This window comes from Ornithorhynchus anatinus, chromosome 1 (genome assembly GCF_004115215.2).
Source record: "Ornithorhynchus anatinus isolate Pmale09 chromosome 1, mOrnAna1.pri.v4, whole genome shotgun sequence".
Classification (NCBI taxonomy): domain Eukaryota; kingdom Metazoa; phylum Chordata; class Mammalia; order Monotremata; family Ornithorhynchidae; genus Ornithorhynchus; species Ornithorhynchus anatinus.
Genome location: NC_041728.1, coordinates 68,419,174 through 68,437,578, shown reverse-complemented (window position 1 = coordinate 68,437,578; position 18,405 = coordinate 68,419,174). Strand labels below are relative to the sequence as shown.

At 42.7% G+C, this 18,405-nt stretch overlaps 1 protein-coding gene across 1 annotated transcript in view; it reads right to left on the bottom strand.

The window, feature by feature from the left end:
- Positions 1-347: 347 nt before the first annotated feature.
- HNRNPLL (heterogeneous nuclear ribonucleoprotein L like) overlaps positions 348-18,405 on the bottom strand; it is a 39,505-nt gene continuing 21,447 nt past the window's right edge. The window contains exons 4-13 of the mRNA XM_029056409.2: positions 17,015-17,100; positions 15,033-15,129; positions 14,873-14,945; positions 11,077-11,148; positions 8,036-8,253; positions 6,525-6,646; positions 2,682-2,883; positions 2,173-2,230; positions 1,985-2,083; positions 348-1,144 (exon numbers count right to left, since the gene is read on the bottom strand). Coding sequence (XP_028912242.1) covers positions 1,089-1,144; positions 1,985-2,083; positions 2,173-2,230; positions 2,682-2,883; positions 6,525-6,646; positions 8,036-8,253; positions 11,077-11,148; positions 14,873-14,945; positions 15,033-15,129; positions 17,015-17,100 — 1,083 coding nt within the window. The 3' untranslated portion in view covers positions 348-1,088. The remainder of the gene's footprint in view (positions 1,145-1,984; positions 2,084-2,172; positions 2,231-2,681; positions 2,884-6,524; positions 6,647-8,035; positions 8,254-11,076; positions 11,149-14,872; positions 14,946-15,032; positions 15,130-17,014; positions 17,101-18,405) is intronic.

The window sequence follows — 18,405 nt, the reverse complement described above, 5'->3', positions numbered from 1 at the left end:
TTAGACAAAAGTGAAGAGTCTATTCTACCTGAAGTAAAGCCAACCCTAGGAAACAAATCCACTGCTAACATTTGTAAAGCTCTGAACAAACTCTGTTCTAATCTGGGGGTGAGGGGCAGGGGAGATGGACGAAGGGGGGGGGGGGGGTGTACCCCTACCCAAAAGCTGAGATTCTAAGCATTATACTCTAAAGTGCAAAGGGCATAGGAAACAAGCTCCTTCTGAGTGTGATTCTCCTAGGTAGGAATTAACATCATTTGTTCATATCAAAATGATCAATTCTGAGGGTTTGAAGGTACGGGTGGGACTTAAGGGCAACATGCAGTCAATGAGGATGAACACATAACTCAATGTTGAAACTTTAATTATAAAACCCCCAAACTGGGACTAGCAACGGATGTCAATACAAATGAACTAGCATGTCAATACAAATGAACAATGGCTTGGAAAAAAAAAACAAAAAACCACCACCAATTTAAATAAGTTTGAGAGCACACTGTACAAATTGTACCCACGTGTCTGTTAACCTTTTGGAAATATAAAATCGACCAAGTCTGCAGTACTTCAATTCATCATGTGCAAGGTTATCCTGAAACCTGATTAACACACTTTATAAATACAAGTTATGTTTAACATGGATAAATCCAACATAGTTAAATACCTAAACATATAACAGGAATTCTACAATATTAAGATGCAATACTTCCACCTGAAAATTAATTTCAATCACAAAGGAAACATACTTGCAGATCTTTAATATTCAGAATGCAAATATATTTTCAATTGTGGAAGAAAACAACCATAGTGATAAGATTAGAAACAGTGTATATAATTGCATAATCTACAAAGGGATTGTAGATATTTCTACATGTGTAGTTATTCTATTTTAATGAAAACAATTTAATACTTAAGCTTACATCAAAATCTACTTGAGGCAAAAAAACCTGTTTATTTCTCAACGAGATACAAATCTTAAATCAAAGTGAGCAAGGCAACATTAGATCAACCACTTGAGATGGTGACATCTAGTTTTTGAAATTGCAAATGAAAGATGAACGTGGTTCCTATCATGTTACCTTCTTCTCTCTTTATAAATGGGACGAAGTAGAGAAACAGAGCTTCAGTGTGTAGGGGTTGGAACCATCTGCAGAAAACAAAAGCAGGAGAGATTTTTCACTCGGCTAGCGCCCCAGGCATTTTCAGAACTTCTCAGATAAATAATTTTATCCCCGAATAAGAAAAATAATAAAAAATAACAATTGTGGCATTTGTCGAGGAGCTGGGAGCTAGGATCCTTGTGGGTGGGGAATCCCTTGCCAAGACTCAGATCCGTGGAGCGGAGGTGATGACCCGCTGCCTGAATGCCATGGCGTTGACTTCTTTTCATTCCTGATGGGAAGAGCACAGGCCTGGGAGTAAGAGGACCTGGGTTCTAATCCCAGCTCTGCTCCTTGCTGGCTGTGCAGTCTTGGGCAAGTTGCTTAAATTCTGTGCCTCAATTTCCTCATCTGGGGATTCGGTACCTTTTCTCCTTCCTTAGACTGTGAGTCCTGTGTGGGACAGGGCCCCCCGATTGCCATGGATCTACCCCGGCAGTTTAACACAGTGCCTGGAACATAGTAAGTGCTTAAATACCCTAATAATAATAATATCATTAATCCATCTCACCTCTACTTTGAAACCCCAAGTCACCCTGCTTTTAAATAGTGTAATTATTTTGAGTTACTCAGCAGTAATAAACAGAATTTTGAAGGGGTACTGATCTCTCTAGCTGAGCTGTTCAAAGCTGGGCTCGGGAGCACTGGCAACAAGACAAAAGAGAGGGCATTTACCAGGCTAAAATGAGAACATAAGCAGAGTAGACCGCAAAACCAGAAGTTTGGCTTTTACGCTATATCAGTAGAAAAATTCCGCAAATTTCTCCCCGACACCTGCGCTAATTCGAAGTCTGACATTAAAATGAAATGAAAAGAATTTTACTTACTTGGAACTCTTATCTGGTAGTGATTGAGTGCAGTTAGGGCTTCTACCGCATCCGTCTTGCACTCCCACTCCAGCAGCCCAGAAAGTGTTTTGGCCGAAGCTGTAAAAGACAGAATGCAACGGCCCTCACCCGCTGTGATCGACAGCTCAGAGAACTTCATTTTGGAAATTGAGGGGATGTTCACTTACGTTTTGCATCAAACACTTTGTATTTGATAAATGTGAGAACCTCATGGTCACTACACAACTGTCACAGAAACAGAAACAAGAACATTATGAAGTATTCTCTGACGAGGCTAAGTACGTGAACCTTGAACAGAAAGCGGGCTGTATACTAAGTGCCGGTTAAGACCAACAGCAGTACCATGCAGAATCTGGTCTCTGACAGGTCACCGTGAAGCATGGTGAGACCCTTTGGATGACTGTTTCACTTCTTGACATCGATCCTTATGGTCACGGGTGGGCCGACCACCAAACACCCCAACTTTAAGAACTCATTTTGGACTTTTCATCTAGAGGAGCTATCTGCCCTCTTCTTGATGCTACTGCTATTTCCATCTTGTTAAACTATCCCTGATTTTCACCCCAGAGGCAGAATGGACTCAAATGATCAAGGCCTTGGACTAGATAGTTTTCCACCTGCATAGACTTTAAAAATATGAAAACACCTATTTAATATTTCAGGAATCAATTCCTACCTTTGTGAAGGTCTCTTCCGTCACACACAACGGAACATTGTAATAATGCAGCACACAAGAGGGTGGCTGGATGATATTCTTAGACGCTTGGCCGGCACTCGTAAAGCGATTATTCTTGCTCATGGCAAAATCCTTGTAACTACTCGTACCATCCTCCAGCTCAAATATTTGACTTGGAACAACAGAATGCTGCTTAGACACACTGGGGATTGAGGGGAAAAGAAAAGAAAAAAGTCCCCATATCTTGTTAGATAAAAAAGCAGCCAAGCAATCATCAAGCAGTCAACCACTGATATTTATTGAGCACTTACTGTTCATTCATTCATTCAATAGTATTTATTGAGCGCTTACTATGTGCAGAGCACTGTACTAAGCGCTTGGGATGAACAAGTCGGCAACAGATAGAGACTGTCCCTGCCGTTTGACGGGCTTACGGTCTAATCGGGGGAGACGGACAGACGAGAACAATGGCGATAAACAGAGTCAAGGGGAAGAACATCTCGTAAAAACAATGGCCACTAAATAGAATCGAGGGGATGTACAATTCATTAACGAAATAAATAGGGTAATGGAAATATATACAGTTGAGCGGACGAGTACAGTGCTGTGGGGATGGGAAGGGAGAGGTGGAGGAGCAGAGGGAAAAGGGGAAAAAGAGGGTTTAGCTGCGGAGAGGTGAAGGGGGGTGGCAGAGGGAGTAGAGGGAGAAGGGGAGCTCAGTCTGGGAAGGCCTCTTGGAGGAGGTGAGTTTTAAGTAGGGTTTTGAAGAGGGGAAGAGAATCAGTTTGGCGGAGGTGAGGAGGGAGGGCGTTCCGGGACCGCGGGAGGACGTGGCCCAGGGGTCGACGGCGGGTAGGCGAGACCGAGGGACGGCGAGGAGGTGGGCGGCGGAGGAGCGGAGCGTGCGGGGTGGGCGGTGGAAAGAGAGAAGGGAGGAGAGGTAGGAAGGGGCAAGGTGATGTAGAGCCTCGAAGCCTAGAGTGAGGAGTTTTTGTTTGGAGCGGAGGTTGATAGGCAACCACTGGAGTTGTTTAAGAAGGGGAGTGACAGGCCCAGAGTGTTTCTGCGGGAAGATGAGCCGGGCAGCGGAGTGAAGAATAGACCGGAGCGGGGCGAGAGAGGAGGAAGGGAGGTCAGAGAGAAGGCTGACACAGTAGTCTAGCCGGGATATAATGAGAGCCCGTAGCAGTAAGGTAGCCGTTTGCGTGGAGAGGAAAGGGCGGATCTTGGCGATATTGTAGAGGTGAAACCGGCAGGTCTCGGTAACGGATAGGATTTGTGGGGTGAACGAGAGAGACGAGTCAAGGATGACACCGAGATCGCGGGCCCGAGAGACGGGAAGGATGGTCGTGCCATCGACGGTGATAGAGAAGTCTGGGAGAGGACCGGGTTCGGGAGGGAAGATGAGGAGCTCAGTCTCGCTCATGTTGAGTTTTAGGCGGCTGGCCGACATCCAGGCGGAGACGTCCCGGAGGCGGGAGGAGATGCGAGCCTGAAGGGAGGGGGAGAGGACAGGGGCGGAGATGTAGATCTGCGTGTCATCTGCGTAGAGATGGTAGTCAAAGCCGTGAGAGCGAATGAGTTCACCGAGGGAGTGAGTGTAAATGGAGAACAGAAGAGGGCCAAGAACTGACCCTTGAGGAACTCCGACAGTTAAAGGATGGGAGGGGGAGGAGGCGCCAGCGAAGGAGACCGAGAATGACCGGCCAGAGAGGTAAGAAGAGAACCGGGAGAGGACGGAGTCCGTGAAGCCGAGGTGAGATAAGGTATGGAGGAGGAGGGGATGGTCGACAGTGTCAAAGGTAGCAGAGAGGTCAAGGAGGATCAGAATGGAGTAGGAGCCATTGGATTTGGCAAGAAGGAGGTCATGGGTGACCTTAGAGAGAGGAGTCTGTACTAAGTGCTTGGGAGAGTACAATAACAGATCCGGTAGACACTTTTTCTGCCCACAAGGGACTTACAAACTAGAGGGGCAACAGTCATTAATATGAATAGATAATAATACGTAATTTCTCGATGTGTACCTAAGTGCTGTGGGGTGAAGGTGAGGCGAATACCAAACGCCTGAAATCTCAGATCCAAGTGTATAGATGACGCAGAATGGAGAGCGAGCTGGGGCAAAAGAGGGCTTAATTGGAGAAGGCCTCTTGGAGATGTGACCTTAGTAAGGCTTTGAAGGTGGGGAGAGTGGCGGTCTGGTATATATTGAGGGGGAAGGTGTTCCAGGTCAGAGGGAGGACGTGGGAGAGGGGTCAGCAGCAAGATAGGTGAGACCAGGGCACCGTGAGCAAACTGGTGCTAGAAGAACGAAGTGTGCGGGCTAAACTGTAGTAGATTGGTGAGGTAAAATAGGATGAGGCGAGCAGAGCGAGTGCTTTAAAGCTGATGGTGAGGAGTTTCTGTTTGAAGCAGAGTTTGTCGGGCAACGACTGGAGGTGCTTGACGAGTGGAGAGATAAGCACTGAACATTTTTGCAGAAATATGATTCGGGCAGCATGGTGAAGTATGGACTGGGGTGTGGAGAGGCAGGAGTTAGGGAGGTCATTACGAAAGCCCATGCAGGAGTCAAGGCAGGATAGGATATCAGTGCTTGGATCGGCGTAGTGGCAGTGTGGATGGAAAGGAAAAGGCTGTTTTTAGCGATGTTGTGAAGGTAGACCGGACAGGATCTGATGACAACTTGAATGGGAGAGATGAGTCAAGGACACCACCAAGGTTATGGGCTTGTGAGATAGGGAGGATAGTGGTACTGTCTACACATAGGGGTCAGATAGGGTTTGGGTGGGAAGTTAAGGAGTTCTGTTTTGAACAAGTTTATTTTGAGGTATCAGCAGGACATCCAGGTAGAGATGTCCAGAAGGCAGGACGAAATGTAAGACTGCAAGATAGGGAGAGAGGTCACGGCTGGAGATCCGTGGCTCAGTGGAAAGGACACGGGCTTTGGAGTCAGAGGTCATGAGTTCGAATCCCAGCTCTGCCACTTGTCAGCTGTGTGACTGTGGGCAAGTCACTTCACTTCTCTGTGCCTCAGTTACCTCATCTGTAAAATGGGGACTAAGACTGTGAGCCCCATATGGGACAACCTGATTCCCCTGTGTCTAGCCCAGCGCTTAGAACAGTGCTCGGCACATAGTAAGCGCTTAACAAATACCAACATTATTATTATTAGATGAAGATTTGGCAATCATCTGCAGATGATTCGCTTCATTTTTTTTCCCTCAGATTGACATAGGCTAAACCAACTCGCCAAGGCTGTTTGTAGAAATAAAAATCACACTCCAGAAACGGAGCGAACACGGACCTCATGTTAAGAAAAAAAGCCTCACAATACTAAGGCCTTGGTCCAGGCCATGCACACACACAAACTGTTCTAGCCAAATGGATGGGTATGGTCAGGAGAACTTTCCCTAATTCCCATCAACGTTTTATCCAAAGCATATAGGGAAAACACATGTAGTGAGAGAGCTGACGGTACAGTAACTTGTTCTAGTTCCCATCACCCATTGATAACTAACGCAGTTATCCTACTAGAGTAGTCAGGTAATTTCTCTCTGAGCCATTCCTCCTATTTGAATACTTTCCACCAACTTAAATATTGACTTAAAGCAAAAGGGATCGATTTTAACATGCAAAGAAACTAAAAGCTGAGCCAGATCTGAACTGCACACCCTGCTATTTTACTTTGAACGCTTCAGTTTGGAAAAAACTCCTAGCTTCAAGCATGCTTCGAGTTTTACGCGAAGGCCGACAAACACTCAAATCTGCAGCATTAACTGACACCGTACGTTGCCTCACTAAAGTCACGCGGCACTATTATGAAAGTGAAAATGATCAAATAGTTACCAAACATTGAGTCTTTTTCCAAATAATTTAACATTATTGAGGTGTGTGACAGCTCTTTCTACTGCATATTCATCCCCCATTTCTACCAGTGCAGTACCAGGAATGGTCTTCATGAATTTGACCTGTAAAAAAAAAAATTCACAGTAACCAGGTAAATCGAGGCAATTGGGCAAGCCCATCACACTGCAAGTCACTGAACTGAAGAGAGTACCAAAGCCAAATCCCAAAGCAGCAAACCCCTCTGTATACAAACCTAATTCCCACTAACAAACCATTCAATAGCCTTCACTAACTTCTTGCAAAAGTAGCCACAATCCAGCAGTAAGTGGCTGGCATTAGAAACCAACTCTAATTCTGACTTTATTAGACACCTGAGACAATTTGCAACCTCAACTTATCGATGCCCCCGCCCCGTCCCCAGCCTCACAAAGATTCTGGAAGTAACATATTTATGTCTCTAATGTACTCTATTACATGTTTCCTGAGTTTAAATACAGCAGAAAAATTGTCATAGCAGAATTATTTCAAATGGCACTAAGCTAAATTCATGTTAATTGTAGTACGCAAACCAGTACGCTGCTTGATTTCCTTTAAATCAAAATTTATAACCTTGACAACTTAATATTCACCCACAAACTTGAGTCTAATATAACGTGGCAGGGAGAAAAACATATATGGCATGGACATCACTAAATGTCCAAAGCAATATGTATCATATCCATGAATATGCCTCATTAAAGATATTACAGTTTCTATTAAATGTCTTATGACTGTCCACTGAAAGAAATTAGTTTTGGCAGCAAAGAGATGTAGAGGAGAACTGGTGTTCAATTAATCAAACAGAATGCCGGGGCATTTTTTAAATTATTATTGTTATTATGGCCGTGAATGCTCTGTGCTTCTCACCTCTATTCTTGAACACTCAGAAAATGGGAAGTGATTTTTACAACCCAAATGAAACCCACATGGGCCTCTATCACACATCAGGGTAAAAATAGAATTAACAGAAAGAAAAAAAAGAGAGAGACTGACTTGGTCACAATCCCAATACCCAAATAGAAACAAAATCAGGACTACTACTGTAAATGCCCACCAGCCAAAATAAAGGGCAGAAAATCATCCACCACTCACAATTCTTACCACGTGGATTCTAGTTGTCGCCTGTGTAATATAAAGGGCCCTCCTGGCTCTAGCTGAAGATCTACGTTAACAGAACTATTCCTCACTCTCCTCCTTGAATCCCAAGAGCCCACTGACATCGAGATTCTTTTTTAATCTGTGTGCCCAAGCGGCCCTACAAAACGATAATGTGACCTCTTCCCTTACGCAAAGCGCCCTTGCACACAGCTGCATTCGTTCCCTTGTCCTCCACAACCGACCAGGTGGAATATCTGGGGAAGAGGTTCTCGTGCCCATGTCAGACTCGGGATTCCCCGTCTGGATGGCTGAAAAGCCGAAAGGACTACTCCTAGCTTCCTAACTAGACAGACAGATAGATGTTTAAGTTTTACCTTTTCGATATTTCCATATAAGCAGAACAAGTTGAAGACCCTTGAGCAGTTCATCTTTAGTTGATGCAGCCCACTAACCATAACCACTGAGCCAGAGGGGTTTCCCCCATGCATGTAGGAGGAGGAGGCCTGGGGGAGTGGATAGGCAACAAGCTCAGGTGTATCTCGAGAGCCCATTCGGTAACGGCTCGGTAAGGGCAATAGTGGGCCATGGGATCCTACAAAAATGGTGAAAAGACATACTTATTACTTATTCCTTTTGCAAATACAGGTTTCTCTCACCAACCGATGATTAGACCAAGAGGACCACAGGATCCCCAGCATCAGTCACCGTGACTGAAGTCCCGTAAAGTTTGTGAAAGTCTAAAATTAACATCCGAAGCCTGGTAGTCATTTGCCGTTCCTAGTTGCGGGGGAAAATCAGTTACGGTAATTGTTTAAAGCTTGATGTTGCCAGAGCCTGGTAGGAGTCCCTCCAAATCCCACTGTGCTCTGTGCTAATCCTGTATCAGTGCTCAATCGACCCAACAGTGGTATTTACCGAGCACGTCCTGCGAGCAGAGCTCTGTACTAAGCACTCAGGAGAGTACAACAGAATTAGCATTTACCGCTCATAACGAGCTTACTCAGCAAACACTGTGACAGTGAGCTAAAAACAGTCACAATTCATTTTCCCTATGCAATGTAAATAAACAGCAAAGCACAATGAGTAGCACCAGCCTGAGAAGACCGGCAGCATTATGTACCGTCACAGAAAATCGTGGTTACTCCAGTCCGAACACTGTGTTAGTTAAACGGTAAACAGAATGGTGAACAGAATACTGACCATGGACACTCAAAATTGCAGTTAGCAAAAGAAACCTGTATTCTCGTGGTACATTTCAGTTTACGTGATACTCCAAAATGCCAGGAAGGTAGCCACGGAAATGCAGATAAATTCTTGGGTTCACATAACCACAAAAGCAAAAAATGGTCTCTGCAATGTGGCAGTTAGAAGAATGTTTAAGGAGTCAGAGCAAAAATCACTGGCAAAGTTATGATTTGTAGGACTACCCACCCCACAGTTGGAAAAATTGATTCTCATTATCAAACCCGACAACTTAGTGGAGGTGCCACATTAGCCCAGTAGTGAAATCTGCCCGGCTCGTGTGTCATCCCCAAAGCCACCTGTAGCATTTCTAAACACATCAATTTATGTATTTCACTTTATGATTTTTCCGTAACCTTATTTCCAACGGAATCTGTGTTTCCTCCTGCTTCCTCCGCTTGCATACAATGTATCTGACACTGTCCTCTACTAGATTCTAAGGTCCTTGAGGGCAGGGGTGATGTCTTTTACTTTTATTGACCTTTCCTAGGCATTTGGAGCAGTAAGAGTTATCAGTGTGGTGAACCGTACTGGACCCTTGGGAAGAAAAGCCACGATAAAGTGGCACATTCCCGGCCCACAAGGAGCTCACAATCTAACAGGGGAGACAAAACACAAACACATTTCAACTAAAGTGGTCAAAATAAATTGAGTGGATGTATATACATGAGTGGTTCATAGAGTGTAAATGAGCCCATAAGTTCCACAACGCTCTGCACCGAGTAGGGATTCAATAAATACTGACCGCTCCGGAAGGGAGAAAATGTGTAATGCATATCCAGGAACATGAGTTTTAAGATTGGGCCAAAGCTGGGAAAGCAGCTTAAAGTAAACTAGCTCCCCTTTCTGCATCACACCTCAAACATTTGCTCTTTTGAGAAGTGATGGGAGGAAAAACTATGAATGGAATTCTGCAGGCTAATTCTCTGGCTAGTTCAGGAGTGGAGAGGTCCACATCTAAAATATCCTCAACAAGGAAATTTGTCATGGAGTTTCTAGTAAACAAACACACTCAGGGAGTGGGAAGTAAAGCCACAGTAAAGTGGCACATTCCCCAGCGCTCAATGGGGAAAAGAAGAAAAAGTCAACAGGAGTAGGGCAAGCCTCCACAGAAAAGACAAGTGAGGAGGCCCGTGAAACTATTCCATCGATCTTAGGTGTGAACTTACCCAAATTTCAAAAACTAAGGAAACTGGAGACCTCGCTCCTTTGTGGACTACCCATCTTTATTCCTGCTCTACAAACTTCAAGCACAAGGAAGGACCTACTGCTAAAAACTGCAACTCAACTGACAGTAAAGCAGTGTGGTCTAGTGGAAAGACCTGGGAGTCAGAGGACCTTGGTTCTAATCCCGAATCCTCCACTTGTCTGCTGTGTGACCCAGGGCAAGTCAACTTCTCTGTGCCTCATTTATACCTCATCTGTAAAATGTGAGCTCTATGTGGGTCAGGGATTGGGTCCAACTTGATTACCTTGTATCTACCACACAACTTAGTACAGGGCTTGGCATATAGTAAGCACTCAACAAATATTACATATGTAAATATGTGTATACATATATTGAGAGAGCGAGAGATTTATACATACACTTTTTTTTTTTTTTAAAAAGGCAATTCTATAATAGGTCAAAATGTTGTCTCAGGTCCTATTTCCCAACCTTGGATAAAATGTATTCATCATCATGTTGGGGTTTTGGGGCTAGATTATCAGCTAAAACCCTGGCTGAATAAAATAAGGTTGAACCATCACTTGTCACTGGGCAAGGTTATTAGACTGCAGAAGGCAGAGAAGAAAACAGAGACAAGCCCCCCCCACCCGCTAATCTCAGAAGGTCAAGAGCCAAAGAAATAAATTTCCTGAGATCGTCTAAGCCAAACGAGGTCCTTCAAAAACTACGGATCCCTAGTTGACTTAAAACGGTCAGGATTTAAATATTTATGGACGAGTACCAGGACTGAAATCATAGGAAATTGTATTTAAGGCCCACCTAGAAGCAAGTCAGAAGGGAGCTCTGACAAGTAACTCTAAAAAGACCAGGGACGGGCCATTCTGCCACCAATTTAATTAAAATCCCCTTTTGTTTCTCCATAGTTATAAAACCGCAAGGCCAGATCCATTTAAATCGGAGACTAAAAAAAGGCAGGCTTCCTTGTGCCTTGGAAAACTTACTTACCATAGCCATCATGTCTAAAGGATGAAGGGTGCTCTCCCAAAATCGCCTGCCTCTGGCGACCCTTTCCTCTATCTGACACAGAAGTAGAAAAGCAGTTTTAACAATGGGAGATGTAGACCCGAACGATTGACTTGAGCTCTCACTCTGAACATACGTTAGCATTACAATTCAAAGAAAAGGTTTCAATTCTTGGTTATCTTTAAACATCCATTCAGAGCAGATTTAAACACAAGTCATAGGTGTAGAACTCCAAAGGTTGCGGAAAAGGCTTCATCTGGCTAACATATTCCGTATAACTTGAATACTGTTTGGCAACTACAAGATACAGACACGCTTAATCTAAGGGAAGACTGGATAATTTTCAGAAAGTGAAGGTACACAAAACTACAGGTTAACACTGTACAGAAGGCTTTACCTAGGCATGTTTTAAAAACAAGCTGTAAGGGCAGTACTTTTGAAAGACAGTACCTGAATCATACTATTAGCTTCAACAGCAACACATTTTCAAAGTGGGCTTCTTTCAAGAAGTTTCAGCATAAGCCAACAACAACCTGTGTTACATGGTTTCACAATCAGTAAACACAGAGTATTATATATGTACATATACATAGTTACAAGCACCTACTGATTTATGAGAGTGCTGAAAGAACTGCACATCAATAGCCCATAGTGTGTCACAGGTTAGGATTTCACCTCAAGCAAAAAGTCAATGTCTCCATTATCAGGAAAGGGCGGTCCTTTCAGCGCCCCCCTGCTTAAATATACCTACGGAAAGCTAACCAAGGGGTCAACATTATTGGGTGAGAGTTGTACCAACCCTCAAAGGATCATTCAGAATGACATGCCAAATTCCCTAAAGCTAGATTTGGTTGTGACAAAGGAAAAACAGTTGCCAGGTTTTTCAGGAATGGCATTTACCGTATTTGGTTGGTAAAAAGCTAAATAAATCTTTTTTATGCCCTAGTTTCAAAAGGCAGGACAGTCAATTTAATTCTTTACAACTTGAAAAGTGTTCCCTCCTAGACCTGACTATTTCTGGCTCTAGTAAATTTGAACAGACAGGTTTTCCATTTCTCTTAGACTATTTCTTAAGCAGAAAAGTGAGAGAGGAGATGAGAGAAATAGTACACTTTCCTACTAGGTGTCTGGTATAACCTACTAAAGGAGAAAAGGTGATCAAATCTACTTCAGGGATCGGGGGAGAAAGAGGAGGCAGCTTCTTTTCACATGCATGAAAGGGTCCAGCCACCTTTACAGACTGTTCTAACAAACTTAACTAAAAACGCTTTGTGACTCCTCACTTCCGGAAGGCTGAAGCATCATACTTTAAAAAGAAATCATTATTAGAGGGCCTTGTTAAGTGGCAGGAACTCAACGGTTCTAGTAACTGTTCTTCAAAATCACCTCTGGCTGTGTGTTCCTACACTCAAAGGTGCAGCTGGAGTAAGAGTGACTGCTGTACTTCAGCCAACTGAGAGTCGGCCCTTCTCTCAGGCCAATAAAGAGTTTTCCTCCTACGGAAGAGCAGACTACTATTCTTTTCCCTTCTGGCTGAAGAGAAAGTCGCAAGATTTAATCATCAACTTCCTACTTGTTGAAAGGATGTTATATGTGATAAGCATGCTAATGAGATTTTGATAAAAGCATATTTTAGCGGTTCCTTCGGAAGCAGAATGGAAGGGACCTAGAAAAATCAGGTTACCATTCTCATCTACAAAAAGAATCTCAAGTTGGACATTAGAGATCAAGCATTGAGTTCCAACTCCGACAAGCACCGCTTTTAAATGAATCATTCCTTTTATATAAAAAAAAAAACCTGCAGTCTCAATAGTGAATAATTTTTGAGAAGCAGTATGGGCTCGGGGCGGGGGGCTGGCAGGAGACCTGGATCCTAATCCCAGCTCTGCCACTTGCCTGCCATGTGACCTTGGGCAATACCCAACTTCTCTGGGCCTCAGTTTCCTCATCTGTAAAGTGGATATATAATACCTGCTTCTGCCTCCTTCTTTGACTGCTTGTCTCATGTGCTACAGGGGCTGCACTTCTGTTCTCGTACCTACCCTACCCCTTAATACAGCGCTTGACATTACCACACAATTATTATCCTCACCACTGATAGTCAATTAATTCCCTGCAAATTGCTAGGAGAAAATATTGTAGCTGCCCACTTGTCCCACTGAATTAAGTGGCTGAGACGCCTTTTTCGATCTGAGTCGGCTGTCCCGGGCCTCTAGCTACCAGAGTTCCACTGAGAACAGCAAATGAACGGCCCAATCACAGCTATAAAATTCAACCTGTTTGATGCAAATTAAGTATTTTTAAAAATTAAATGGTTCCAAAAATTAAAATACTTTGCTAAATCAATCAGCTAATTTGCTTTACAATGGATATTTCAGGGTCCCTAAAACCGTCAGGATTTCTTAGATGCCATAGTAAAACCTGTAAGTTCTTAAGCTTCAAGGTTGTCCTGAATTAAGTGAATTTTTCAAATTGTACTTCAATTGCTGGTAGCAAAGACTAGCCAATACTGAAGTCCCCTTGTTAGCCTTTTACAATTTTGAAATTCCAGAATTATTGCAGTTAGTTGTACAACAATTTTATGAATCAAACTGATGAAATCCCGCACTTCTATAAAATAGCTGATAGCTTAATACGCACCTCAAATTGAAAGCCCTTGTTTTCATATTTATCAACACAATCTACCTGCACTAAACAGGTTACTTCCACCTCAGTTAAGGGTCTTTTTTCCGAATTATACAGGTTACTAAAACATGAGTGACATGTACTATGAAATTACAAAAAGTGACAACTTTTATAAAACAGCCACCTTACAGAAATCAGTCTACACAGCACTTTGCCTTTTACAAATGCATCTGCACACCCCCATCGAATGGTCACAATTACGAACGTTCCCGATAAAATTAACTGACTGCACCGAACGTGCACTTCCTGCGCCTTCTGCCTTGAATATACCCAAGCGGATTGGTCCCGCAGCATCTGACATCAAAGGCTGCGTATAAATGAATCCCAATCATTTGATGCCAAACAAACATTTTGACTCTAAACTGCAAAGACCTCGTTACAGCAGAGTGCAGATTTACAACAGTACAGAAAAAGTCTAGAGTTGCACGCTCTTTAATAGAATGTCTTAAGTACTACAACTGTAACCTTAAGGGAAATCAGACCAATACACACATACAGTTTGAATTCATGGGCACAGTCTATCATGGTGTTCATCCCATGCAAATCTGAAGTACTGTGAGGGTCCTCCTCTTAACGCCTGTGGTGGTGGTGCATGCAGTATGCAGTCAAGGTGAATTGCAAGTCTGAGGTTTTTTGGTTTGTTTTTTTTCAGAGGGCTTTTTTGCTGGTGCCGATTGTTGTGCATGATGCGGTGTAGAGTCAGCCTGCCGGAGTCCTCTATCCTTCTTAATGCCTTGTCCAGGTTGGGGAAAAAAACGTCCTTTCCATAGAGAAGCAGTGTGCAAGTTTGTAGTTTGTAAGGAATATTCTGAATCAGTTTCCTCTCCTCCAAAGAGTGAGAGCTGCTTGGAGAAATGCAAGTCCTTGAGCTGCGGGCGTGCTTGCAAGTGAGCGCTCCTTGCGGAACTAAATAGCTCGGTACACACCAGAAGGGGGCATCTAAGGTTCAGGCATAGCTTTTCCGGGCTCAGGACAACAACAAAGCCCTTCACCACCAACGGCTGGCTTACTTGCATTAACTACTTCATTGCACAAAAACCTAACTGCACAGAAGTTTTGTTAGCACGCACATCTTGAAGACATCAACACCTACCTCGTCTGCCCAAGTACGGCTTAGTGTAGTCCCAACTGTCATTGTCATTCCGAATGACATTAAGGCGAGTCGGCTGTTGAGATTTAAAAAACGGGTAAGTTCACGGAACACATATCCCCTCCACAGCAATCACAGAGCAAAAAAAGGGAAGGTGCTTTACCCTTGCGTATTCAATTTTTAGTGTGCAACATCCGGCATATATATCTGCTCCATTGAGTGCTGCTTTAGCTTTCTGGGCACAGAGAACTGATTCGAACGTAAGTTACGTTAAGGAAATGGATACGAAGACTCCACGCTTATTGACCCATTTCCCTCTCTCCACCGAAAGCACCAAACTTTCCAAAGTAAAGTCATCTTCGCAGACACAGGGAGTGTTTTAACTAACTCTCCTACCTTCGTAATGGATTACAAAACATCCAAGGTCCCAGGTCACGTCCAGCATTAATCAATTTAACAAAAAAGAGAAAAGGCCCTTCTTCCCGACATCCCGCCAGTAGGGGTTTAAAAGTTTTATTCAAATAAACCCTATATGTATTCCTCCGCCACTACCCCATCAGGTTTTTTTGTGGTTTTTGTTTTGTTTTGTTTTTTAAAAAAAGCAGTTTGGGTTTGTTTTTAAACCCTTAATGTTAAAATGTTGAAAAAAACAAAAAACTGACCTTGAATTTTAGTTAATCAATTCAATTCTGCCAGTCACCACAGAAAACATGCTAAATCTGCTGCTCGCAGTGAATTGTCATTACTTTGCTTTCATTAAGGTGACCAATAAGTATTTTGGAATAGAATAACTTGCAAAGTTTGGTCAGTGTTCCATGCATTAGATTTTTCTTCCAGGGAGTTCCCTGCGGGCAGGGAATGTGTTTGTTACACTATTGTTTTTATTCTCCCAAGGGCTCAGTACAGGGCCCTACCAAAGTAAATGCTCAATAAATACAACTGCCTGGCTGATTGCAAAAGCTCCTTGGGCATTCAGAATCCACGGCAGTTTCAGCTTATCGCTTGTGTGCATTTCATCATTTTCCTCACTCCAACAGACAGCCTTGACCTCTAAATCTAAAGTCTGGATATTGTTAAATTTCAGAATAAGCTTTGAAAAGGTCAGATATCCTAAATTAAGCAACATTGCTCAGTACATGAAGTTATGCTGACCATTTGTTTAGCCACCTGCAAATGTTAGAAAGGAGCAATGCTACTGAAGAAACACTTGCTGTGCAAATTTTGAAGTGTCAGAAACACAAAGCCCCAAATTTTGGAAAAATTAAAGCTTCAAACCTGATTTTAACCTGACTTTAAAAAAAAATAATTGCTACACACCTAAAAACCCTACTAGAAAAATGACATTTTACACAGAAAAAACGCAGGGAGGATTTTGGACTCTACATTAACTTTTAACCCCAAATTTTAAAAGGGGGATCCATATGATTTGAAGATGCTAGAACTCTAAAACCAGCTTTCTTGAGTTCACTTTCCTCTTGGGGATTTCTGCACTTGATTTCATTTTAATTCAAAAATGAACACTGGAAAATGATTATCTTTCAGGCCTCACAAATGCAAAAGAATAATTTCCACTTATTTACACTTTTTTAAACAAATACAACTTAAAGCCTGGACACTTAAAAGAAAACCCAGGAGGGTTCAAAATGAAGGTAAAGGATAACCTAATTCTGGATGGTTTCGCATCATAAGCCCTCCAATGCATTCACTTTAATTTGGATGAAATTATTTTCTTAGAATTATAACACAATTTTGTTCTATTTGAAACAGTGGAAACAGAGCAATCTACTGAAGATGAGAAGAGATCAGTGGTAGGAACTGGGACTTTTACTTCTAAGGGTCTAAGTAAATTTCTACACACAAGAGACACTCAAATGTTGTTCAAGGTGAAAAGGCACAATTTAGGATAAAGTTATTCTTAATGCTAAGATTCTACCTGTATTAAAGATCAAAAAATTAGAAATTATCTTCCAGGTACTTTGAACATTTTTCGGTTAATGAACAGCCCTTTTGAGTTTTGGGTGAGGTTGCTCCACTTTGTTAAAGGATGAACTGCAAATAAGAAATATCCTCTATCTACCATAGAAAAGTGACTCATGAGAAACCACCTCAATTTACATGTTTCCAGTTAAGGAAAATAAAGGATATTCAACCATAGCTTGTATTCCATTTCTCTTGAATATAACAATTCGCTGTACTTTTCCAACAGGGTTACACACAGTATATAAGACATCCTGTAGGAAAAAAAAAGAGGCATTTATCATAAGATAAAAAGCTTGAATTTTACATTCTGATTATCTAGGCAAGTTTAAGAGATGATTTTTTTCCATAGGAAAAACAGCTTTAAATTTAAGCAATTAAATCAATTTATGCTTATTCTGATAGTTTAAATTATCACCGTCAACTAAAATCAAACCAATTACTTAAAATTTACAGGATGAAAATTATAAGGTCTTAGAAATTATACCTTAACCTAAGCAAAAACTCCAGTCTAAGTTTTAAGTACAAACATACTTCTCATGCAATTCCAAAATGTATTTTTTGAAATTCCTGTGAAGATGAGTGGATGCCTAATTCGGAATCTTAAAAAAGTTTAAGGTGTCCCTTAATTAATGCACTCAAGTGTGTGAAGAGATTTTACTGGAAGGATGCTGATCAGTTTTCCCCGTGTCCAAAGAGAACACCAGTTTATATTATAAACAGGGAAGAGTTGACCAGATCCTTTTGACTGGATCCTCACGACACCTCCTGAAACCACCTCTTCCTCTACATCCGAATTGCTATCATGGTGGTCAAGGCTCTTGTGATATTCCACATCTCCCCACTCCTCATACCCCTTCAGTTTTTACCCATCCATCCATCCCTGCACCAAATAGAAACTCTTCACCATCAGCTTTAAGGAATTCCATCTCCCCACTACCCATCCTGGCTCCTCTCCCACTACAACCTAACTCACAAACTTCACTCCTCTAACATTCCCCTACTTGTGCCTTACCCTTGTCTCTCTCACCAGCATCCTGCCTGGAACTTCCACGGCACTTAGTCACTCCCCCCTCTCTCATTCATCCTCATACTCGGGGGTTTCCCCATTTGCAATTTATTTTATGCCAATCCCCCACGCTAAATTGTCTGCTCCTTGAGAGCAGGGATCATATCTCCTTACTTCTATTCTACTCTCCCAAGGGCTATCGAAGACTGATATGGAACTGAAACAGGTCACCAAGAGATTCCCATGCCCGTGGAATCGATGGGCCTGTGTGATTTTGTCATTCTCCTACCCAAAGGAGAGAGTGGAGCACGCCACCGCCACAAAACTTTGGGAAGCCTATGACCGTGTTGTGACTGGACACGAGCTGCATGGGGCTTGAAAGTCTGCTCCTCTAGCCACAATACCAAACTGATCTTTGTTTTTGTACTGTCGGTGTTTTGTTTCATCTCCCCTTGTGTGTCACCAGTTCCCTCTCCCTATTTTCATATTGTGAACCTCCTCCAACTCAACCGAGGGCCAAGGATCATAACCAATTCCCACCGCCTAGTAC